The sequence below is a fragment of the Glycine max genome, chromosome 6, assembly GCF_000004515.6.
Source record: "Glycine max cultivar Williams 82 chromosome 6, Glycine_max_v4.0, whole genome shotgun sequence".
NCBI classification, from domain to species: Eukaryota; Viridiplantae; Streptophyta; class Magnoliopsida; order Fabales; family Fabaceae; genus Glycine; species Glycine max.
Genome location: NC_038242.2, coordinates 4,089,235 through 4,114,232, shown reverse-complemented (window position 1 = coordinate 4,114,232; position 24,998 = coordinate 4,089,235). Strand labels below are relative to the sequence as shown.

At 32.7% G+C, this 24,998-nt stretch overlaps 4 protein-coding genes and 1 pseudogene across 4 annotated transcripts; 4 read left to right on the top strand and 1 right to left on the bottom strand.

Annotated features, from left to right (window-relative positions):
• Window positions 1–1,413: 1,413 nt before the first annotated feature.
• LOC100499658 (class II heat shock protein) lies at window positions 1,414–2,098 on the top strand. The gene has a single exon (NM_001250957.3). The coding sequence runs from the start codon at window positions 1,473–1,475 to the stop codon at window positions 1,947–1,949; it is 477 nt and encodes a 158-aa protein (NP_001237886.2). The 5' UTR covers window positions 1,414–1,472; the 3' UTR covers window positions 1,950–2,098.
• Window positions 2,099–3,305: 1,207 nt separating this feature from the next.
• Window positions 3,306–8,065, bottom strand: LOC100811850 (25S rRNA (cytosine-C(5))-methyltransferase NSUN5). The gene is made up of 13 exons (XM_006581234.3): window positions 7,667–8,065; window positions 7,521–7,579; window positions 7,365–7,415; window positions 7,138–7,273; window positions 6,905–6,990; window positions 6,629–6,727; window positions 6,298–6,351; window positions 5,558–5,702; window positions 5,252–5,313; window positions 4,532–4,619; window positions 4,226–4,300; window positions 3,789–3,950; window positions 3,306–3,691 (listed from the first exon to the last, which is right to left on the bottom strand). Exons 1-13 carry the CDS (start codon window positions 7,881–7,883, stop codon window positions 3,450–3,452), a joined length of 1,476 nt encoding a protein of 491 aa, XP_006581297.1. The 5' UTR covers window positions 7,884–8,065; the 3' UTR covers window positions 3,306–3,449.
• A 2,718-nt stretch (window positions 8,066–10,783) lies between these two features.
• LOC100808823 (probable WRKY transcription factor 50) lies at window positions 10,784–12,112 on the top strand. The gene is made up of 3 exons (XM_003527704.5): window positions 10,784–11,045; window positions 11,173–11,314; window positions 11,573–12,112. The coding sequence occupies exons 1-3, from the start codon at window positions 10,784–10,786 to the stop codon at window positions 11,694–11,696; spliced, it is 528 nt and encodes a 175-aa protein (XP_003527752.2). The 3' UTR covers window positions 11,697–12,112.
• Window positions 12,113–14,146: 2,034 nt separating this feature from the next.
• On the top strand, window positions 14,147–17,424 carry LOC100807054 ((S)-coclaurine N-methyltransferase). Its single transcript, XM_006581233.4, has 8 exons — window positions 14,147–14,496; window positions 14,613–14,721; window positions 15,565–15,789; window positions 15,960–16,059; window positions 16,138–16,248; window positions 16,396–16,479; window positions 16,711–16,769; window positions 16,895–17,424. The coding sequence occupies exons 1-8, from the start codon at window positions 14,310–14,312 to the stop codon at window positions 17,085–17,087; spliced, it is 1,068 nt and encodes a 355-aa protein (XP_006581296.1). The 5' UTR covers window positions 14,147–14,309; the 3' UTR covers window positions 17,088–17,424.
• Window positions 17,425–22,150: 4,726 nt separating this feature from the next.
• Window positions 22,151–24,138, top strand: LOC102669440 ((S)-coclaurine N-methyltransferase-like; annotated as a pseudogene).
• The last annotated feature ends 860 nt before the right edge of the window (window positions 24,139–24,998 follow it).

Below are 24,998 nucleotides of genomic sequence, written 5' to 3'. Positions count from 1 at the left end.
GGGTAATTTTCATTATGGTTATGTTTGGTAAAAATAGATTAAAAGTGAGTTGAAAGTTAAAAAATTAGTTATTAAATTATAAGAGTTTGGTAAGATTAATTATTGGAGTAGTTGAAAAGTCTAAAATAATTAAAAAAAATAATAAAAACATAATTTATTTGAAAATAGTAAGCAAAAAATTTAATAAATATATTAAGGATAAAAAATAAAAAATTAGAAGTTAATATTTTAAATTTTTTTATTTCAAATAACATTTAAAAAATATTAAAAATTACTAAAAGAAACTATTAATAAAATTATTTATCAAATAAATAAATAAACTTTGAAGCTAATATAGACAGTTAAAGATTAACTGAGATACTTTATGCAACATATCCTATTTATAGGCATAGATATATGAATATGGGTGTGTATATTCAACAAATTTGAAAGTACCGGAAAGATGGGTAGGTATTATAGTGTGACATGAGTACTAAACTGCGCTCCCACGCTTATTATTTATTACGATGCCTCATCACTTATCATTCTGGTGGATCAGCATAAGTGCGAATGAATTTATCATCCTCAGCCAAAATATATAAAACAAATGAAGTACATATTTTATTCACAAAACAATATAATTTCAAAGCTCAGTATTTTTTACCCTATCTCCCCCTTTTTGGAGGCAAGAAAAGGGAAAAACCCCGTGGGACAACCACGTATCAGGCATTCAATCAAAAGCCACCCATACAAAGCCAACTCTGCATTCAAAACAATGCCATTAGGCCACACATGTATGATGTACCTCCCCTCTCTATATGTTAAGTTTATTATTATTATTATTGATATAAATTATAATTTTGATACTCTTGGTTTTTCACATCTATTATTTAGTTTTTTTTATTTTTAATTGTAATATTTGGTTTTCTTAATTTTATAAATTTTATCATTTAGATTATTAATTAATAATTAATTATTAAAAATATTAAATTAATTATAAATTAAACAAAAATTATTACTATCAATCCTAATATGATGTTATTATCGGTAGAGTTATGTGCGACAAAAAGATAGAAGAAGTGTTTGTAGAAAAAAGAAGGATCATGGTATTGCAGAAAATTATGATTAATAATTTTTTATTCAATTTTTTTAATAATTAATTATAGAATTAAATAATACAATTAAAATTCAAAGAACCAAAATAAAAATTTAAAAAATTAAAAATACCAAAATTACAATTTAACACATATTTATTAGGCCTGTAAGTTGTGATTCTGATAATTGGGTAAACGGAATGAATGGGGTTGGATTTGACGGAAATTCCAAATGGGCCATAGCAAAGACCAGGCCTGTTGTGATTCTGGAGCATACTAGAAGCGAACCTCCTGGAACTTCCTAGGCTCTGGAAACTACCACTCCATTCCTGTCAGCCTTATAAATACCGAAAATGCACCCGGCTACCGGCACACGATAACAAGAGAAAAGAGAAGGCAATGGCTATCAGGTTGATGGATTTGGACTCTCCATTCTTCAACACTCTGCACAGAATCATGGATCTGACGGAGGACGCCGAGAAGAACTTGAACGCTCCGACTCGGACATACGTGCGCGACGCCAAGGCGATGGCTGCGACTCCTGCTGACGTGAAGGAGTACCCTAACTCGTACGTTTTCGTGATCGACATGCCTGGCCTGAAATCTGGGGACATTAAAGTGCAGGTGGAGGACGACAACGTGCTTCTGATAAGCGGCGAGAGGAAGAGGGAGGAGGAAAAAGAGAAAGAAGGGGGAAAGTATTTGAGGATGGAGAGAAGGCTTGGCAAGTTGATGAGGAAGTTTACTCTCCCTGAGAATGCCAACACCGATGCTATCTCTGCTGTCTGCCTAGACGGTGTGCTCACTGTCACTGTCAATAAGCTGCCTCCTCCTCAGCCCAAGAAGCCCAAGACTATAGAGGTCAACATAGCCTGAATTCCAACTTCCAACGCTATCTATCCCTGTTTTTGTTTTCTGTGTGCCAATGCTTTTCTATCTTTCCGTCTCTGCTTCATGCTTATCACACTGTAATTTGATCATGGATGATAAAATGCATGCTTTTGTATGAGTTTTAACTTCCTTAATTCCTATTTTTTTTATATATGCTTGAAAAAAATTCCCTAATTTATAAGGGAAGAAACATAAAATTCGTTTTAAAAAAAGTGATAGGGAATATATATATATATATATATATATATATATATATATATATATATATATATATATATATATATATGAAATTTAAAAATAGAATAAAAATTTATTAAAAAATAAACCTAAAAATCAGATATTTATTAAAGATAAAAAGTATTTTTTTTTAAAAAAGTTTTCCTCCTAAATTATCTTTTTTTATTACATAACACGTTAAACAATCGACATAAAATTATTCCAGTTAAATTAGAAAATCAAAAGTCCGAGTCCAAGCACGAGAGAAAACTGTCAGTGGTCCTATTCTTGTTCAAACAAAATTCCCTGCTACGTTTAGAAAAAAAAAAAAAAACTACTCCCTTTTAATTCTAACATTTAGGATATGTTTGGATTGGGGATAGAGTGGAGTGGGTGAAAAAATTATACCATTGTTTGGCTTAAAAAAATAAGGATGGAAGAGGATGGTAACTGATGGATCTCACTCCACTCTTGTTTGGGGTGCAGAAGATGGAGCACAAATTTCCCACTCCACAGAGAACAGAGAAAAGTTATATTTTTTTTTATATCACTTCCTACTATTGCCGTGGGAGTTCTTCCTCCTCTTGGGTGTTGCTGTCTACTTCTCCGGTCAAAGTTACATGTGATCCCTACGTGCTTCTTCTTGCTTGGTGGATCATTTCACTTTTTTCCTAATGTTTATGAATGTCCTGTTAATACGTACACAGTTTCTTCATTATCTTTGTCGTCAATCCTATTGCTTATCATGTAAATGATTTTGCTGCATAAGTTTGGTGTGAGGTATTTAAGTTGTTTCATTCTATTAAAAATTAGCAAAACAATAGAATGATATTTTGAATTCATTTCATTTCAATCCATTCCACTCCTCCATTATATTCTGATCCATTCTGTTTCATTTTTTTTCACCACCAATCCAAACATAGCCTTAGGGTACTGGTAACATTTTCAATACAATTTTAATGAGTGGAAACGCGAACGACAATAGATGTATGTATACCTTGGTCGCGCTTTCTTTCAATAATGGTGCATTTTCTCAGGTTCGGTATATCATGGAAGGCTACTTTTTTAGCCTAGGCTAGACAGAAGTCTTGATATCAATTTTTAATAAATAGGCACGAAAGAAAATGAGCGAATGTAATGAAAATTATTTTAAAATGTAACAGAATGAAAACAAAATACAAACTCGAGTTAATCCATTTTCTAAATGGGTTTTAGACGGACATCAATAAAGGAAGTATAATTTTGTATCTAACCACCACCTCTATCCCTTCAATTCGACCGCCAAGACTTAACAATTGTACTATCATATAACCACATTTTGAATAGGTTAGTGCTAACAAACGGTACGCGTTTCTTCTTTCTTCGCGCGTTTTTAATTTCGGGAGTGCTGTGGGAAATTCTAGTTTCATTTTTATTTGAGCCCCCTGAAAAGTTAGCATCTTTCCTAGTAAACAAAGCGATGAAGAAACCCTCGCCGTGTTTAGCAGGATCTGTCCGAACCAGGCATTCAGCTGAAAGGTAAGAAAACAAACAGCGTTAAAAATCTTCAATAAGTGTTAAGCGACGATAGGCCGGGAATTGGTGATGAAGCATAAGAATAGTACTTACAGCCTTCAAACACTGGTAGACCACGGCATTGCCACTCGGGGAAGGGTTTTGCCAATTGAAATCCATTTGATTCGGCTATGGGCAGAACAGATTTGATGACATCTTCATTCTCAATTTGGTTGATTGAACATGTACTATATACAATTCTTTCAACAGCTGGAACTGCCAAATAAAAGCAATTCTTTCCTTGAATTACTGTGCCCAAAGCTAAGCGTGTGCTATAAGGAACATTTCTAATTTTCACATATTCAATAATGTACGATCTATGTTCATATTTTTCATATGTATATTAAGGAATGCAACCATTTAGAAAAGGAAACCTAAAGTTCTTAGCTGCCCCCACAAAGAATCTGGGGACTGTTAATTACGTTTCTAAACAATCTAGAATCGGGAAAATATATAAAAATGAACTGGCAAGGAGAAATGAAGTAACTCACAAAGTAAAGCATGTTGAAGAGCCTTTCTCTGGAAAGTTGCGAGCTTGTTCAATCTTTCTGTATCAGTATCCTGACCTATGGAATCAAAAGTTCACAATAATATTTAATCTGCACTAGAACAAAAATGTTATCAAATAATACAAACTAAGTCATGATACATGATATTTGATGTTTGAGATAATACTATTAGCTAACCATTTTTTTTCAATACCACTGGTAAATTTAAACACACTTATGGGCATTTCCTATGTGCACATAATTTGATATCTGCGCAGATACAATCTACAACACAGAACTAAATGTAACCTGCTGCTTTAGATGGGAGCAGATGGTCTAGTCTTGAAGCAGCAGTCCCAGAACCAGAGCAGGAAGGATCCAAAAGAATAGCTTTCACCTGCCATGATAGATCTAACAATAGTTAGACACACAAACACACGGATGAATCAAGTAAAACTGCAATTTGTAATTAAAAATAAAAAATAAAAAAATACTGCAACTTGTATGACAACAAATAATCATCAGATAATTTGTATCTTCGTTTCACAATTCATGAAAACATCAAGATGCTATTACAGAACTTTAAAGAATACAGCTGGGGTTCTTACAAAAGCAGGATTAGCCATTCAGTAAAAGGGTTAACTCCTCCAATCAGAGAAAATATGAATGGAAAATAATCTCTCTCTAGGGTACAATTTTTTTTGTACGGAAACCAAGCCCCCCCACCAAAAGCATTCTCCAGATTATACACACTTCATACAAAGAACAAACAAAGAATGCCCGAATTCTCCAGCCCCGATATCTTTCCTTATTGCCATGCAAAAATATATTGATAATGTGGTCAGAGGAAGAAAATTGATTAGAAATAGTAATTGTAGAAGTCTAGAATAAATCAGTGGATGTATTAAATAAATGGTCAAGTCTGATAACTACAGGCCAAAGTAATCACTCAAACTGTTGGTAGCAACTCCAGTATAAGCCCCATGAAACATAAAAGTATAAAACTAGAGAATAGGAAATATACCTCACCTTGGAATATGAAGGATCCTTGGGATTTTGGTTCAAGAAATCATCATTGAGGACTTGTATGTCTGAGCTTCGGGTTAAGTTTGACAGTTAGCAACAGAAACTGAAAATTTAGTAAAGAATAGTCTCAGACTTTAATGCTCCTCAGTCCTCACTCCTCAGCTGTGGAGACATTGATATGCAGGAAATAGTTCTGGACAACTAACATTGGCAGTGATGTTAAACAAAAAAAAACCAAGTCACTGATTATTGTGACATTGGAAAAGCTAACAGTAAGCATCTAGATATTACAAAAATAATAAAGGATACTAGAAGCACCAGATAGCTTTATAGTGTCTTTCAAACGCTTAATCCTTTCTCTTTGCAGCTCACATGCTATAATCTTACCCTTTCTCTTCATAAGGGCAGCAAGGTGAACAGTTTTGTTTCCCGGTGCTGCACATGCATCAAGAACCTTGAAATATATTTGAAGAGTGCAACTAGTAAGATATTGACCCATATATACAGAACAATCTGTCAATTTTGAATAAAACATATTTGTTTCAAGTTTGTTTCAGTCTAGATAGAAGGGTAATTTGCTCCTGCCTTATCTATCATGGTATTTACTTACATTGCATGAGATATTTTGGAGTTTGGACTACAATTTCTCATGAAACAAATCCAGTAGAGCTTCCAAATTCTTTTCTTTATATTCTATACCTATTTTTTCATTATAAATGGCTATGAAAAATCTTGAAGAAAGGAGAAGACAGAAATCAATGAAATAGGATACTTATTTACAATTTACCGTCAAAAGCAAAAAAGGTGAAACTTTCTTCTCTTTCCAGAAGTTTTTTTTTTTTTTTTTTTTTAAAGAAGGCAAAATGAAGGAGTAGCGAGACACAAAGTAAAGCTCTGAACCTAGAAGGGGGGCAAGGGTTCAGAAATGAGATGGAAACAGGTGATGTTTACAAGGGCAATGAGGAAATAAGTACAGAGTACCTACAATTGAATCTAATCTATATCTTAAGTGAAAAACCTCTTTATAAAATAATGCAGCAATAACTCACCTCCCATCCTGGTTCAGGGCTAAGGGCTGGTGCTGCCATGGAACTTGCCTTACCCTTAACATAAGTTTGTCTCAATGTTAGGAAAAAGATTCCCAAGAATGGAAAACAAGCAATCAGAATAGCCATGTCAGTATGTCATTATATTTCATATCTATAACTTCTCATGAGCCTGTTTTGATACAAAGCTAGAAGGGCTTTTGAAAGCTTTAAGAGCTTCTCTACTGGAAAAAGCTCTAAATTTCTAGTAGAGAAGCTCTCAACAGCACTTTTGGCTTGTATGCGAACAAGCTGTCTCTGAAAAAAACATATAAAGGAGAGGGGTAATTCCTACTTGCAAAAAGATACTGCCATTCTTGACAAGAGGATGATCATGTAAATCAGTTCCTGGTGGGAGTATCAGCAAGTCAGGCAGTAAATGATCCTTTTGAACCTATTTGACAACAAATAAATAATTCTTATCCACCAAAATCTATAGCAATAGTTTGAACTTTGAATCAAGAAAGTACACATTTTAAACTTTTTAATTAATTCATTTAGATACTTTCCAGGAAAAACAAAGGAAACGATATAGGATCTTGATGATCATCAATATTTTTGAGTAAAATACCGAGTAGTTTTTCTGAAGTTCAAGCAAGGCAGAATCGACGTCCAGTTTAAGTGTATTCACACGAACATATCGAGGTACAGAAACATCTGCACAAGAAGAGTTTGAACAACTTCAAGTCATTATCACAATAGACTGAATAAAGCAGCAAGTGACAACTACTCATGAACACAGCAATAATATCAAATGAAGTATATAAAAAAAAGGGAAGATGTTGTGTTTACTATGAAACTGACCAGGAACTTGATGCAGAGCAATCAACTGTTTAACTGTCTTGACATTTCTCTGCAACAAAAGCTGTTTGAGAGTAGAACGCAGGGCATCTTGGTGGCGCATAAGGAACTTCTCTGCATCACCAACTAGTGGAACCGCCTACAGGAATTGTTTAAAAGAACCTCAGAACAGAAGTGTCCAGTATCAAGCTCAATTTGAAATACAATACAATGGAAAAGCAGCACCTGACCTGGCCGAAAAGAATATCATAGACAATGATATAAATCAATTCTCGTTGCCTCTGCAAAACCAACAACATTACACGAGAGATGCTGTGTTATGATATGAACTTTCCAACAGAGGGATAATCAAAGATCATGTGACTAAGTTAAATTATATCTATGACCTTCCACTTGCTGTTGAGAATAGAAGCAGCTTCCAAGACATAATTGATAATGGGAAGATCTGGGGACCAAACAAAACACAACACAAGAACACGTGAAAGAAATGATATGGTATTTTAGAGAGAGGAAAAGGTAGGTAGTTAGTTACGTTTTAGGGTTTGACAAATGAGAGCGAATGTGGCTTTCTTGTTTCTAACGGAAGGTTGATAGATGAGGGATTTGATGGAGGCAAGAGCGCGGCGCTTAGCGTCTCCTTCGAGAACCACTTTCAAGACCTTGGCTGCCTCTCTGCGTGCGAAGTACGCTGACCTATCCGCACCCTTGAGCTTGAACTTGCCCCCATTTTCTTCGCCACTCTTCTTCATTCACAGGGTTTAGGGGTTTTGCGCAAGCTCAACTCAAACACAACCAAGTGCTGCGTTTTGTTTGTTTTTGTTTCTCTGCCCTTGCGGTGGTCTATTTGTCATTCATTTCTTTTGCTCGAAACGACAACACTATTATTGTCGTCTTTGCGTACTTTTGCTTTCCTACTTCTGGGTTCAGGTTCGGATACAAAAGCCTTTTCTTTGCATTTTTGTTATATGCTTGTTTCTTTTCCCAATTCTTTTTTTCCATGCACAAAAAACTTTTGTCATTTTCATTTGGGCGAGAGTTTCTCTTTGGGTTCCTTGTTCAGACTTATCAAGTTAATCCTTGTGGCGTCTAGTCTGACTTATCTTCCGAAAGTGGCGTCTACCCAAATTTATCTTCCTTCATCGGGAGTGGCTTCCCTGACTTATCTTCCTTCACCGGAAGTGGCGTCATCCAAAAACCTTTATAACCTGTATCAAATGATCCGCTCCTACTTAGGTTCGCATCATCTGGGTCAAAATATTTTTACACATGTTTTTCATTTCATTATTTTGGAGTTTAAATTTCAAGACAATGGAAATAAGAATTGATTTTTTAAATTTAAATTTTGAAACTATGTATTCGATTTTTTTCACTTTTCCGCTATTTAAATTCTAAAAAATCTAATTTTTCTTTCACATTTCATAATTAAGTTTTCAGAACACAATTTGAAACACCATAAATAAGTTTTTGGAACACAATGATCATTTTTTTAAACCCAGTTTAAACCTCTATAATTGAAACTTGTAAAAGAGCAGTAATGTCTCTTTGTAATTTCTGATCCATCATCGCACAGGCTAGCTAGTCTTTTTGCTAGGTGAATGTGCACTTTCAGTGTCATTAGCATGTTCTGGTAGACTCAACGATTATTCTCACTTTTTTCATACTAAATTCCAATAATTAAAAAAGTTACAAATGGAAATGAAAGTGTGAGATAATTGCTATTGAAAATGACAGAAAGAAGGCAATTCATTTACATGTGCCGCAATATTTCTACATGTTTGACTATAAAATCTAAAATCATATTGTAAATTTTAGTAGTGATATAACCTCAAAGCAATATCCACGACGCTTCCTAGAAATAAGGGTTACGTGGAGAGTGGATGCTCTGATTTGACACATGCCAAATCAAGCTACCCACAAGAAATTCAATCTTTGTCTTGAAAATTGGTATGTTAAGTCGGAGCCGATCAATTGATGGTATATATTCAAATGTAATTGAATTGTTAACACACAAATTTGTGAGAAATAATATGGATTCGATCTCCAAATAATTCATCTTCAAAAAGGAATAAAAAATTTAAGTGTGATTAAATTTTGAATTGAATAATTACACATATAATTCTACCAAAAGAAGTTAACTTAATTGATTAACTAAGAAGAAGTACGAGTTGTTATAAATTTTATATTATATGTATTCGGTATCGGAGGAAGATGCTCGTGAACTTCCTTGGTACCTTTTACCAATTACGGGGACTATGTATAATGTCTAGCAAAATCGTTGATTCATTTCTTCTCCACGTTATCGAACATCTATAGTCGCTCTATAGTTTTGTCAACCATCAAAGCTAACTAGAGTCTATGAAAGCTCATTTATTGGACAAGCTGTATATGAATTCAAGAATATGTGAAAGCAGTGGACTTCATTTTGAGTCAACACGATGGTTTTGGTGTCCCATTTCAATACAAAGTCAAAATCGTTCATATTTTAGGGAAATAATTGACATGTTAAAATTATACTTTTGCTATTAAAATGATAGTAATTTGCAAGATAATCTTTCATTAAATGAAAATTGTAGGAAAAGACACTATAAAAAGAGGCATTGGTATTGGTGTTATTGCTTCTTCACCTCACTCATAAGTAGACATTGGCTTCTAACCATCTTGAATTGTTCATTTGCCTGTCAGCACCCATGCATACCCTTTCCACTGCCTATTTGTTGCGAAGCAATCATTCCAGCTGAACCTGATGTCAATGCTTACGCCACAACAAAAGAGAGGATAAACAAATAAACTAACAAGATTACACAAATTTTTTCGCCTATGTACTTGGTTCAATTTGTGAAGAGAGAAGGAAGGAGAGAAGATGCGAGGGTTCCAATCTCTCCATCAACAAAAAAAATTAACATTCAACAACTAATAGATGACAATGCTTACACCACAACAAAAGAGAGGATAAACAAATAAACTAACAAAACTACACAAATTTTTTCACGTATGTACTTAGTTCAATGTGTGAAGAGAGAAAGAAGGAGAGAAGATGTGTGGGTTCCAATCTCTCTACCAACAAAAAAAAAATTAACAATCAACAACTAATATTGGCTCAGAAAAAAAAAGTCTTAATTAGTTACAATGAACAGCACTCCCTTATTTATAACCCTAACCGGCAACCCAACATCCAAATAACTTTATATTGTATTAGGTTAAATTAAATTTAAATTTAAAAAACAAAATCAACTGAGTAACAAAGTAAAAAAAATTGAAATTGGAATTTCTTCAAAACCAATTCAATGCCCGAGTTAGTCTTCCATGAGACCTCAAAGCACCGTCGATCACTTTTGACTTGTAATTCTCAGCTACGATTCTACAAAGGGGTTGGTCTAACCACGCCACTCAATAGCCAATTAACATTTAACAGGTCGCATATTAATCTGTGACAGATAAAAATTATTAAATTAACACCTAAGTACTTATAAGTTAAAATATATATTTTGTCAGGTCAAATTAGTTCCAGTCCTAAAATTATCATATCTCCAATAAAAGTCATATTTGAATAACTAATACGTGATAACTTTAATATTTCAACGCCCTTAAGGTAGGATTACATCAACAAAGGTGACAAAACAAACTATTTCAAGATTGTGGAGTTTAAATTATGTGCACCATGATCCTTTCTTTTCGTATCAATGGTGCCAAAATGACAGATAAAAATCCAAGACCAGCAGATTCAGCTGACAATTATGTCACCAACCAATGGCCTTTGGAGCTCTCTGAGCACTTGAATTTTGATGATGATCAATGGCTAGACGATGACCCGGATTCATTTGTTTCGGGGCATGCCTTCAGCCATAACAATCAAGCCAATGAAGTTGGTGGCTTTGGAGGAAGTGGCACCCACTTTGAAGAGTCTTCTAGCAGTAAGCCAAGTTCCTGAAATGCAATTTGTTTTACTTATTAATTTGTAATTCAATATCAGTACAACTGATTGAGCATCTTCTCATAGTTTTGCTTTTCTTGGCTTCTACGTCATTGGTTGTGTCGTAGGAGACGTTGGCAATGAACGTGAGAAGAAGGAAGTCAGGGATAGAGTTGCATTCAAAACAAAGTCAGAGGTTGAAATACTGGACGACGGCTCCAAGTGGAGGAAGTACGGAAAGAAAATGGTGAAAAACAGCCCCAATCCAAGGTATATATATACGATAAATTATTGCATGATATTTGATCATCATAGTTCTGATTAATCTCTTTATGTTGCTAGATTTTATTAACTCTTTCTTATAAACTGAAAAACTTTGTTATGTGTCAAGATTGGTCGGAACATAAACACATGTTAGTACTAGATCATGCAATATATAAAAAATTGGAACTTCTCATTTTCATACTCTTAAAAAATAATCCCACACTTCAATCACGCATTTAACTAATTTAGAACATCTGATTCCAGGAACTACTATAGGTGCTCAGTGGACGGATGGCAGGTCAAAAAGAGAGTTGAAAGAGATAAGGATGATCCAAGGTTTGTAATAACAACCTACGAAGGAATCCATACTCACCCAAGTTATAGCTAAGTCGAAAATTAAGAAGTTTTGCAGTTTCGTGGGCCATAGCCGCAAGTACAACCACTGGTTCTTATCATCACTACACATGCTCTTGTAAAGTGTTACTTGTGAGGCATGTCGACAATTATCAAAGTTAGTAATTTTTCATGAACAGTTTAACTTTAAGGGCTATGAAGATCAAACAGAGGAAACTTGTTTTCTCTCCACGACAATGGATTTTGGAAGGTGCCATGTTTCTAAACAATAGTACATAGAACTAGCACAGTCACTATTGAGTATAAATGATTTCATGGATGTGAATAAAGGTTGACACAACTGTGAGGAGGATATAACGAAAAAGGACAATCAGATTTCCCTATGTTGTATACCCTATTTTCGCACTGTGACCCCATGTATGGTTTGTAATACCCCAAAGGTTTATGTTTTTTTTATGCTGTTAGCATTTTTTTTTCTTGTCTTTATTCAGTAGATATATTTTGTATTGAATTAGCTTGTGAATTAAACTACAAGCAGCAGTACTTTCTACGTGAATTCCCCTAATCTTCTAAAATCCCTGTTTTTCCAAAATTTCTTCACCTCTTAGAACCCCTAACCTATAAATGTATTAAGGATTTTATGCTGCGCATGAGGTCAGGGGAGAAAGAAACAGACCACATGATCTCCAACTCCAACTAATATTCAAACCAAAAAGAACCATAAATGTGATGGTGAAGGGGATGTTGATGTGGAGGGGATAAAAATGATGGTGTGCAAGCGGATAAATAAATTCATACTTAGCTTATGAGCCCAACATCTACCATAAACTCATGAGAACCCTAAAGACTTTTTATGTGTCTCTGATCTTATCTTTTTGGAATTTTCTATTCAACGCCCTTAAGGTAGTAGGATTATATCAACAAAGGTGACAAAACAAACTATTTCAAAATTACACAATTGCAAGTGTCTTTCACTAACTACATTTAACAAGAGACACCACGACTATAAACATGATCAGCAGCCAAGACAATAAAGCCAGAACCATAAAACATTACCCTTTCCTGCCTTCAACATTAACTTCTTCTGCAGCTTAGTTATCTTCTTATTCTGCTCTTCAATGGCTCCAACAACCATTTGATCATCCACATCACCTTCACCTTCGTTTACACCAGCCCACCTAAAATAATCACAACGAAATCCCTTCTACAAAGCGGAGACAGAAAATCATATGACAAATTTAATCTATTTAAACTAAAAATGAAAATTGACGAAAGTTCAATGACTTAAAAATATAGTTTATCTTTATCCTATAATAATAAAAATGCTACATTTCTTTTCAGCCATACATTTAAAAAAAAAAAAAAAACTAGCATACTGTAACTACCCATGCTTTGAACTCTCAATACCGAATATTTTCAATAAAGAATGGCAAATAACAAAGGAGAGAAAAAAATGCAGAATAAAAAAGTTGACAAAAAAACTTTCCAACATCCGGACAGTTTTTATATAATTATTATAGATTATAGGTTATAAATTATAGATAAGTAAAAAAATTATTTCTAATATGTTAAACATATATGAGTCTATTCCGCTATTCGTTATTGTAGAAATAAAATTTCTTTTTATTTATTTATTTATTCTTCGTGTATAAAGAGGAAGAAGAGTTACGTTAGAGAGAATGATTGGATTTTTGGGTTCAAACATATCAACATCTTGTTATATTTATTTTAATGATTTGCTCAATAGAAATTGTTGGATGTCATTCAGTTATAATTTCTGCAGCAGAGAGCTGGATAGCGGTGTAATGTGTTGAGCACGGGAAAAAGAGGGAAAAAAAAGGTGAATAAATAAAAGAAATAATATTCTTCAAAAAAAAAATTGAAAAAAGCAATGTTATAGTGTATGAAAAATAATTATTTGAAACCACAACTAACAACAATGATTTCAAATTACTTGTCATCTTTTAAAAAAAAGAGAGAGAATAATTTCAAATCAACTAATCAGATTATCAATTTTCAAGAAAAAAGAAAAAAAAAAGACCCAATAGACTCTCAGGCAACGTGTTTTGGATCCCAAAATGACTCAGACAGCATGTAAAAATGATATTTGAGAGGCATAACTCAGAGTCATTTATGTTTTTTTGATTAAATAGTTGAGTTTAAATTCGAACCTGAGTATTAAGAAATATTCAATTGATATAAATTTATATTAAAATATTTTTAATTTTTTTACTACTTTTATCATAAATTATTCTACTAATCCCCAATAATAATTAATTCTATTATTCACTAACTTAATTTTTTGAGAAATGTCTCTTTTCTTTTGAGTGCAAGTATTAATTTATCTTCATAATTATGGCCGGGACTATTGTTGGGGAAAATAGTTTAAAAAACTAGAAAAAGACCATTGTTTTGAAACAGAAAATATATTAGGAGAGATATACTAATATTTATATCATGAACATCCTTCCGACGAAATGAGTGATTTCCATCAATGAACAGTATACTCGGTAAAAGAAAAAGAAAAAAACATGTGAAAGTGACAGTAAGCTTTGATGTTAACAGGTTAAAGATATAAGCCTAAGCTAAGTGGAGACGCTGTTGCCATTTCTGCTCATTGAGTGAAAGTTCCATTGGGCGTGGTTTAATGGAAGGGATGAAGCAGCTTGCGTACAACACTGCGGTGAAGCTCATTCTGGCTGCACTCGAACACAACTTGCTCCCTGACTTTGTCACCAGGAGATATGGTCGCTTCATGGCGGCTAACATCCTTCGCTCTGGCTACAAATCATCCTCCGAACTTCAACTCTCCGATCTCCTTCACTTTGCGCATTGTACTCTCTCTCTCTCTCTCTTACCTTCTTAACTTAACATCAAAACTATCAATACTTATAATTGCACACATGAAAAGAAAAGAACAAGATGAATTTCATGTCTGCTACACTTTCAGCTCTACAACAGATGCCCATAGCAATCGACACTGATGAGACAAATTCTCAACTTTATGAGTTGCCTACCGCTTTCTTCAAGTTGGTGCTCGGAAACAAACTCAATTTCAGGTACTTAAAAAAAAAAATGCTCACACTGAAAAATTAATTTTACCCTCTTGCTTTATCTGTCCTTATGCTGATTATGAAACGTCTAACCTATGTACTGACTTTTGCACAAGCTATTTTTTGTCTTGGCTTAATAATATTTTAAAATTAAACTCATAATAAAAAGGTTTAAAAATAAAGTAGTAGTTGATTGGTAGTTTTAGCTTAGAAGTTCCCTTGACTTTTATGCTGCCAGTAGACATTGATCCTGTTTATTTGATTTCTATTTTAAAAAATTGTTTTTAGTTTAAAATAAACCGGACACTCACACTAAGTTCATGTCTCACCACTACAGATTACTCACACCCTTGAGCTAGGATCACCAGATAGAAGAAGAGGATGAGAATATCATTCAACTGTTTCTTTTTTTTAAAAAAAAAAAAAACATGTTTTGGAAAAAAAATTTCAAAACATAATAGATTTTGGACGACAAATTGATTTTTGAGTAGCATGGATTTATTTTTAAGAACAGTTTTTAAAGCCAAAAAGCAAAAAGGAAATCAAATAGGCCCTTAGTCTTTACAGCAAGATCAACCTAAAAGGGTGTACAGGATGAATGGTAGGCACTGGGCACAACCTTGTCATAGCTTACTTGATTAGCTAAAGCAGGTTTCCTGTACAGATTAAGTTATGTGTAGCAGAACTGTAAAGATTATAAACAAGTTCTTTTCTGTTGCAAATTGAATATATTAGGGATGTCAGGCAATATAAATTACTGACAGATATGTCTGCATGAAAGAAAAATGGCAAAATACACACATGACCTTATGGCTAATATAACATTCGTATATGCATGAACTGATGCAGCTGTTGCTATTTCCCTTCTGCCTCTATGACACTGGATGATGCTGAAGAAGCAATGTTGAAACTGTGCTGCGAGAGATCAAATTTGAAAGATGGTCATACAGTACTTGATTTGGGATGCGGTTGGGGATCACTGGTTTTGTACATTGCCAAGAAGTACACTAACTGCAGGGTTACAGGAATCAGCTATTCGACAACTCAAAAGACTTATATTGAGGAGAAGTGCCGGTAAGCTGTTTGATATTCCATTGTTTGCTTAAAGCATTATGTATGTCATGCAGTTAACAAAAATCTTGATAACAGATGACACTTACGTGTAACCAATATTTAGCTTGCAAACTAAGTTAAATAATGCATGATGATCAAAATCACATTCTCTTCTGCTGCTCTCTTATCAGGGATCTTCAGCTGCAAAATTTGAATATTATAGTTGCTGATATTGGCACATTTGAAATGGAGGCTTCTTACGACAGAATATTTTCCATAGAAATGTTTGAGGTTAGAATTTGTGAACAAATAATTAGTGTTGAAGCCATGTTTTCTTGAATTTTAAAGTCAGTTTTGACCTTCGTGCAGCATATGAAGAACTATAAAGATCTTCTCAAGAAGATATCCAAATGGATGAAAGAGGATAGCCTTTTATTTGTTCATATCATGTGCCACAAAGCATTTGCCTACCACTTTGAGGTGAACCGAACATGACGCTGTTAATCAATTTGGCCATCATGATTTGTTGGTTGTTTTGTTTATGATATTATATCTTAACAAAGCGTAGTGAGTTCTTAACTTTTCATGGATACAATTCATTTACCCACTGGCTACTTCTTCATGAAGGACAAAAATGAAGATGACTGGATTACAAGATACTTCTTTGCTGGAGCAACTATGCCTTCTGCAAATCTACTTCTTTATTTCCAAGTAAGTTTGCTTTGATACTTATGCTATAACTTTATTATTACCTGATGGTATTGGTATTTCAGAATCCTATCAAATTTTGATGTGTATTCTAAAAGATAAAGTATTCTTTTTTTTCCTTAAAAGAAAAAGAAAATGCAAGAGCAGAAGTACCTGCTAAATTTTTGTGTAACACCTTTATATTGCGTCCAGGTTTAGCTCAACTATAACTGACTTCTTTGGCTATGTATGCAGGATGATGTTACAGTCATCAACCATTGGCTAGTAAATGGGAAACACTCCGCACAGACCAGGTTAGAATCATTTAAATTGCTCAATGATTTTACAGCAATCTATCTTGTCATATTCCATGAATAGTTTTTGTTTACAAGGAAAGTTTGAACTGTATTACTTAAGACGAAATGAATTTATGTTGCAGTGAAGAATGGCTCAAAAGAATGGACCAGAAAATGACTTACATCAAGCCAATTATGGAATCAACGTATGGCAAGGATTCAGCTACCAAGTGGACTGCCTATTGGAGAGCATTCTTCATAGTTGGAGCAGAAACTTTTGCATATAATAACGGTGAAGAATGGATGATTGCACACTTCCTTTTCAAAAAGAAATAAAATAAGACCAAACCTAATCTTTTAATTTGGCTATTTAAGAATGGCGTTAAAAGAAGCTGCTAAACGAGGTTGCACCCTTCAATGATGTTGCATAATTTTATCAGTTAACTTGTTTTAATTGGTTGCTTGTCTGTATTTTTTCCTGTCTCAATCCTTTGTCTTCGGCCCCTAATGTTATGGTGTAGCCATTCCAGTCTTGTTTTATCTTAAATTTAGGGAAAGTCCAATTCAACCCTCAGAACTTGGGTCGAAGGGTCATGCATGTGCTCCCTGGTTCATAAACTTTAAAATATGCACTTAGACCCCTCTATTAGATTTTTTTTCTATTACCTTGTAACGAAAATGGTTGTGCGCAAGGCAGATGACCATATATTTGTGACGCTCCAAACACATGGTCTTCTTCCTTCCCTTGAGACTACAATTTTATCTTGCTTTTCAAACAATAGAGTGCATCGGTGGTGAAAAAAAAGTTAGGACGAACAATTTTATCTTTTATGTAATATTCTTTAAAACAAATAAATAGAAAAAAATTCTAGAAACAATTTTATTCCTGTCTGAATATGAATGTACAACTCCAATAATATTCCCTGTTTCATCAAAGACACATCTTCATCACTTACATACACTTCATCAACCTTTACAGTTTCATTTTCATTGACAACTATATCATCTTTAACTATAGGAACAACCTCAATCATAATATCATTCACTTGTTCATTCACAAGTACACGATGACCAAAGTAATTATTAAACTCATTCATGATATTTCCTACATATTGACAACAAACAAATCAAATATAAAAAAAGTTCCATAAAACACCACTATAGATACAAATGGTTCCCACACATGTAGTGGTTCCAAAACAAATAGTAGGATGATTTCGATAGTAAAAATGGTCTTCAACTAAAATCATCTTTACAATATTAAAATCGAAAAACCCAATTAAAAAATTGAAAATAATATGGTTTAAGTGAGCACGAAATCAGTGTTTGGACGAAACTTTGTGTAATCAGTATTTGGATGACAACCATCACCAACACCTCAAATAAGAATAATAACTACCACCAATATCGACGACTATTGTAGGTCACACACGCAATCCATTTCTAGATGACAAACACTAGCAACACCGACGATCACCACATGACTTGGACAGCGACAACCACTACCACCACTGAAGACCATCGCATGTTCAACCCACTTTTGGAGGTCGCCTCTTCTTAACCTCCCTTCACGTATCAAAATGACACACACTAGGCTCACTAATGGTTCTTGTTTTTGCAAACCCTGGCAGAGAGGATTGGAGGATTTCAAATTACTCAATGTATGTGATTAAATTAGTAAGAATTATTTTGATATTTTTGAAAAAACTAACATTATCACTAACCATTAAGGGAGGCAAAAGAAATATAAGTAGGGGGATTCACATGTAATAAGTATTAAATGGAGAATGGATGAGTGTAATTTTTTCAATAAATCAAATAGCTTAAAAATTGATACATCAACATTAAAATGTTGAGTTAATAAGATCATGGACTCTGACGTTCTATTTTAATGAACTATTATTTGACTTAATTATATTTTTAGTTTATCAAATTAGATGATCTATTTTTTTAGTCTCTCGAATAAAATTTGTTTTTTTAATCCTCAAATTCTAGCAAAGTGACTAAAAATAATATTTATTTTAAAATTTTGAAGGAATAGAAAATATAATTTTTTATTTGAATGACTAAAAAATAGATATCATAATTTTAGGGACAAAAAATACTTAAAATCTTATTATTTAATGTAAATTGATTGATTGTTACAAAGCATATATTTGAAGTTTAAAGTATGGAATCAAAGAAGAATGTGTTACAAACAATTAGGCCCAAGTAATCTCAATTTTTTCTTTCTGGATTTCAATTATTTTATATAGGAACCAAAAATATTTGTTTTACGGTTCTTTGACATGTACGAATCAAAAATAGTATTATAAGATTTACGATAACTTATAAATTATATTCGATCAATTAAATTAAGTCCCTTAACATTTGTTTTACGATTGCTTGCAAGGCAGAATTAGTTTAGAATATTCATTTTGAGAATTGGGACTAAGCATTGGATAAAAGATTTATTGACATAATGCACACAAATTGATGCCCGAAATACATACTAAACCAACTCCTGACTATTATCATTTTCGCAAGTCTTGACTATCTGCTTGATCAAAACTCCCACCGTTGTTAGATATAAAAGGGTCAAAACTCAAATGTACAAAGCCACAACCTTATTCTGATGATTGGAGAGGCTTCACTGACGAACGAACCAAAATATAATAATGAAAATTCTATCCAATGGCAATAATCAACATTCTAGATTAAAAATTCAAATTAGGTTGTTGCCAGAATTCTTGCATCCATATCCTACATATATATATTTAACAGTCTGGCCTAACCTAAAATTTGGAATCTAAAAGTGAATATTATCTCTATCTGATACAGTTCATCTGTGAGCACAATCAATACATTTCAGTCAGCGTGCCCTCCTTATTTTTTTTAATATTAATTTCGTTGATGTCCGATGGATAATCCGTCGATAATTTAGTTGATATTTTTTTATGGAAATATCCGTTGGAATTTACTGACAAATAATCAATCAATAAACTAGTTGATAATTTCCGATGTATTTCGAGTCAGTAATCACCAAAGTCATTGATCTTGTTTCCTAATTTGGTTCAAGAATCTCTCCCTTTCTTGTATTCCGTTCTGAAGACGGATTCTGACAAATATTTCCTACGGACAATCCATAAAAAAATATCTACAAATGTTATCTATAAAAAAAATTATTGTTAATTACATACAGAAGTTACCTACGAAAAAATTCATCAGAAATGACTAAAGGACAAAACCAATCCATTGAAAACTGTTAAATCGATCGGAAAAACTTCACTACGGACAGTTACTGACAGATTTTGGTTGTCGGTAATTAATGTTTTTCTTGTTGTCATGTTGATAAGTTGTTGTAGGCGGAAAGGAAGTGTAACAATGCAAACTGTATTTTTAAGTTTGGTGAGTCAGGTTTTTTATCATCAAATATCAATTTCGGATAACCAAAAACTTGTGGCTGGAAGGAACTTGCACGAGACCTCAAAGCACCATCCCAGCTACGAAGGCTAATTAACATCTAACAGGTCGCATATTAATCTGTGAAAGATAAAAACTAACACCTAATTAAGTACTTAAAATATATTTTGTCAGGTCAAATTAGTCCTCAAATTATCAGCTCGATTTAAAACAAAAGTCATATTTTAATAGTAATTTATACGTGATAATTTTAATATTTCAGCAACTAATAAGACTAATACTGTATTTTTCTTGACTTTAACATCTCCAGAAACTGAAAGTCGATCTTCCCTGAGTCATCCCAGACATGCCCCACTCTCACTTAATTTGTGTCATGCATGTTATTTTTTACAGTCATTATTGGATATGGTAGACATGTTTTTTTTTTAAGATTATATATAGACATGTTGATGATAAATATTTTCAACGTTTTATATTTAAAAAATGAGTTTTATTATTCGGTCAATATTTATCCTATTAAATAGAGAGTGAGTCTAATAGATTTCATAAATTCATTCAGTTTTTTCATTCAATATTAAAAATAATTAGAATATATTAATATCATCTAATTACAAATTATCTAATAAGTTCATTGATTTTTGTCATAATTATTTAAAAAGTGTGTCTATGATATATAAATTTCTCGTTGGTTGAAAGTATCATAAAAATTACATTATTAAAAAATGCAAAGTTAGCACTCCTCTTCTGCTTATATATAACTCGTAAAAGCTTCCTAATGTAGCTCATATTGGGAAATATTATAATGTGTTAGTATTCTCAATAACCAAAATGGTAGTTTATTCAATAATTGATCGACAAGTAACAACACTTTGGAATTTGAAGTCTGTAAACATTATAATATTAGTTTAACTCTTAAACATATATTTTTTTAAAAGAAATATACAACTCTTACATATTAATGTTATCATTTAAAGACATTTTTAAAAAATTGAAATAGCAATTTACCCGTTTAATTTTGTTTATAATTTCCTTTAATTGATGAACTAATGGCAGAGTGCTGTCCAATTTCAAGAATTAGTCAACTAAAGTGGTAGTTGAGTCCTAAATCCTAATTAATAAAAATAAAAGACAATGGAGGATGCTATAAAAAGAGCATGCATATCCAAAGAGACAAAGAGAGACTCACTACTCCTAGCAATCTACCATCTTCCATTGCGCGTGCTGATTTAATGGAGCTTCCGTACTACGCAGCGGCGAACCTCATGAAAAGAATAGAAGAATATAATTTTGCAATCATAATAATCAGAGGTCTTCACGGTGCACTTTGATCTTGTTTTTGATTAAAAAATCATTTAAATCAAACATAAAAATTATACACATTCGATTTAATTTGATTTGAATATAATATTAAATTTAAACCTAATCAAACTAGTTTTTTTTATCTTTTATGATCTGGTTTAGATCATTTTTTGTAATTTTTAATATTTCAAATTTTATCTTTAGAGATTAAAACCTGATTCAACTTTTTCTTTGAATTAAAATTTTGTTTTATTATGTTCACTTAAACTAACAAAATCTCTTTTTTTCTCACACATAAGTTCGTGTATTTAGATCTTTTTTTGCATGACGTGATGCATATGCCACAAGAAACAATTTCAAAAGCTTTCAGCCAACCATAAATTAATATAAATATATAACAATTATTTTTACTACGTGGATTTCTTCTGCTGCATCAAAAATAAAAAATCATAAGCAATTAAAAATAATATTATAATATAAATAAATATTTAGGGTTTGATTTGATTTTGTTCGGTTCAACATGTAACAATCGAAAAGATATCAGTTTGATTCAATTTTTAATTTTTTTTAGTCTCTCTTTGATTTTTATTTTGGGTTGATTTGAATTAGAACGTCCCTTACCATAATCATATATATATATATATATATATATATATATATATATATATATCACGTAATTTTGAAGATGAATATCAGACATGCCTGGTACTCTTTCAGCTTTACAGGAAATGCTCATAGCAATCAAGTCTAATGAACTAAAATCTCAATATTATGAAATCCCGAGACCGCTTTCTTTCAAGCTTGTGCTGGAAACAATCTCAAATACGGGTACCAGTAAAAATTGTTGTACCCTAGCTATTTCTTTATCTGCCTCCATATATGTTGATTACGAAATGTCTAGCCTATGTTTGGCTTAACTTTTTTTCTTCCTATTTTAACTTAATACTGCTTAAAAATAAAACTCAAAATTAAAGGTTTAAAAATAAATAAGTAGTTGATTGATAATTTTAACTTAAAGTTCTTTTGATTTCTATGTTGCTAATAGATAGTGATCTTTTTTCTTTGATTTCTATTTTCAAAAATTGTTTTTAGTTTTTAGAAGAAAATAAAATAAAATAAAGAAAACAGACACTCACACTACAGATGAATATATGAGGTATGTAATTTATATGAAATTATAAATTACTGACATTGTCAAGTTGTGTGCATGAAAGAAAAAATGGTAATAATTAAAATACATTGCACAACCTTATGGCTAATATAACATTCGTATATGCATGAACTGATGATGCAGCTGTTCCTGTTTCTCTTCTGCCTCAATGACGCTGGATGATGCTGAAGAAGCAATGTTGAAACTGTACTGCAAGAGATCAAACCTAAAAGATGGTTATACAGTACTTGATGTGGGATGTGGTAGGGGGATCGCTGGCTTTATACATTGCCAAGAAGTACACTAACTGCAGGGTTACAGGAATCTGCAATTCTACAACTCAAAAGGCTTATATTGATGAGAAGTGCTGGTATGCTGTTTGATATCCCTTTGTTTGCTTTAAAGCACTATGCATGCCAGTCATATGGTTAACAAAAAAATTATTAGACAGATGACAACTTAATTATGTGAAACTAATATTTAGCTTTTGTTGCTCTCTTGTCAGGGATCTTCAGTTGCAAAATTTGAATATTACAGTTCCAGATATTAGCACGTTTGAAATGGAGGCTTCTATAACAGAATACTTTCCAGAGAAATGTTTGAGGTTAGAACTAGTGAATAAATAATTAGTGTTGAAGCCACGTTTTCTTGAACTTAAGAGTCTGTTTTGAATTTCAAGGTGTGATCAAAGTTTGTAAAATCGAGCATGTAATTTTTTTTTCTCTTATTTCATTTATTTTATTAAAATCAATTTTTTTTTGTATGTTTAAAGAACATCGATTAGATTGATTGTTGTTTCTTCTTTTGCATTCTGAGTTTATCATTTAATACGAGATTAAAATTTGTTAGTAAAAATTTGTGTGAGACTTAATTCACCCCTCTTAAATTATTGAGACTACTTGTCCAACATCATCGATCATTGGCTAGTAAATGGGAAACATTACGCACAGACCTGCTCGATGATTTACAGCAATATTGCTATATTCCATTTCTTTACAAAACAAGTTTGAACTGTATTACTGAAGAAAAAAATGAATTTATGTTGCAGTGAAGAATGGACCAAAGAATGACTTACATCAAGCCAATTATGCAATCAAGGTATGGCAAGGATTCAGCTACCAAGTGGACTGCTTATTGGAGAACTTTCTTCATAACTGTAGCAGAACTTTTCGGATACAATAACGGTGAAGAATGGATTGTTGCACACTTCCTTTTCAAAAAGAAATAAAATAAGCCGAAACCTAGTCTTTTTATTTGTCTTTTTGAGAATGGCGTTAGGACAAAAAAGCTGCTAATCGAGGTTGCACCCTTCAATAGTGTTGTTTGCTTTTATTGTATGCTTTTATAGTTAACTTGTTTTAATTGGTTGCTTGACTTTAGTTTTTCCTGTCTCAATCCTTGACTTTGGCCCCTAATGCAATGCTGCAAGCTCCAAAGTCCAAAGTGCAAACACATGATCTCCTTCCTTCCCTTGATACACTACAACTTTATCTTGCTGTTCAAACAATATGGTGCATCGGAGGTGAAAAAAGTTAAGACGAACAATTTTATCTTTTTATGTAATAAATGTTTTTTAAATAAATAAATAGACAAAATTTCTAGATGTTACAAAATGTGTTTAACTTCTAATAAGACATTCAATCTAACTTGATAGTAATTGACCAAATAAATAAAATAGCTTAAACTTTGATATATTAACATTTAAATGATGAGTTTTTTGAAAGAATGTTGTCTTTCAATAAAAATGTTGAGTTAATACTAGCTATATTTGGTTTAAAGGCCTTATTTTATTTTGTTCATAAGATCATGGACTCGTACGTTGTTCTAGTTTAACGAATTATTATTCGTTGTTACAAAGATTTGGAGATAAAAGTACATGGAGTCAAAATCATATTAAGAAAGAGTATGACTCAATCAATATAAGGCCCAATTAATTTTAATTTTCTTTTTGTCTGGATTTCAATTATTTAACATACAGTGACCAAAAACATTTGTTTTACGATTGGCTGCAAGGTAGAATTAGTTTAGATTCATTGTGAGAATTGGGGGTAATCATCGGATATATCTAGGAGCAAATGCCTAAAGTGTCACCAAAAGGTGTAGCGGTAATTTTTAATACTCGACCAACGACAAACGCAACACCTCATCATCAATCATCAAGAGGTAAAAATCATAGTGATTTGGAATTTTGAACTACGCATCAGCCATCGGCATTAGGTACAAGTGGAGGCAAACCCTAATCGCTTTTGGAAAATTCAAATCACCACCAGGAGAACCTGGGTCCCCTAGGAATATGGAATACAGCTGAAAGAAATGTTATATAATTCTACCAAAAGAAAAGAAAAATGACTTATATTAACATCATGATATTGATGTAGTGCACACAAAGTGATGCC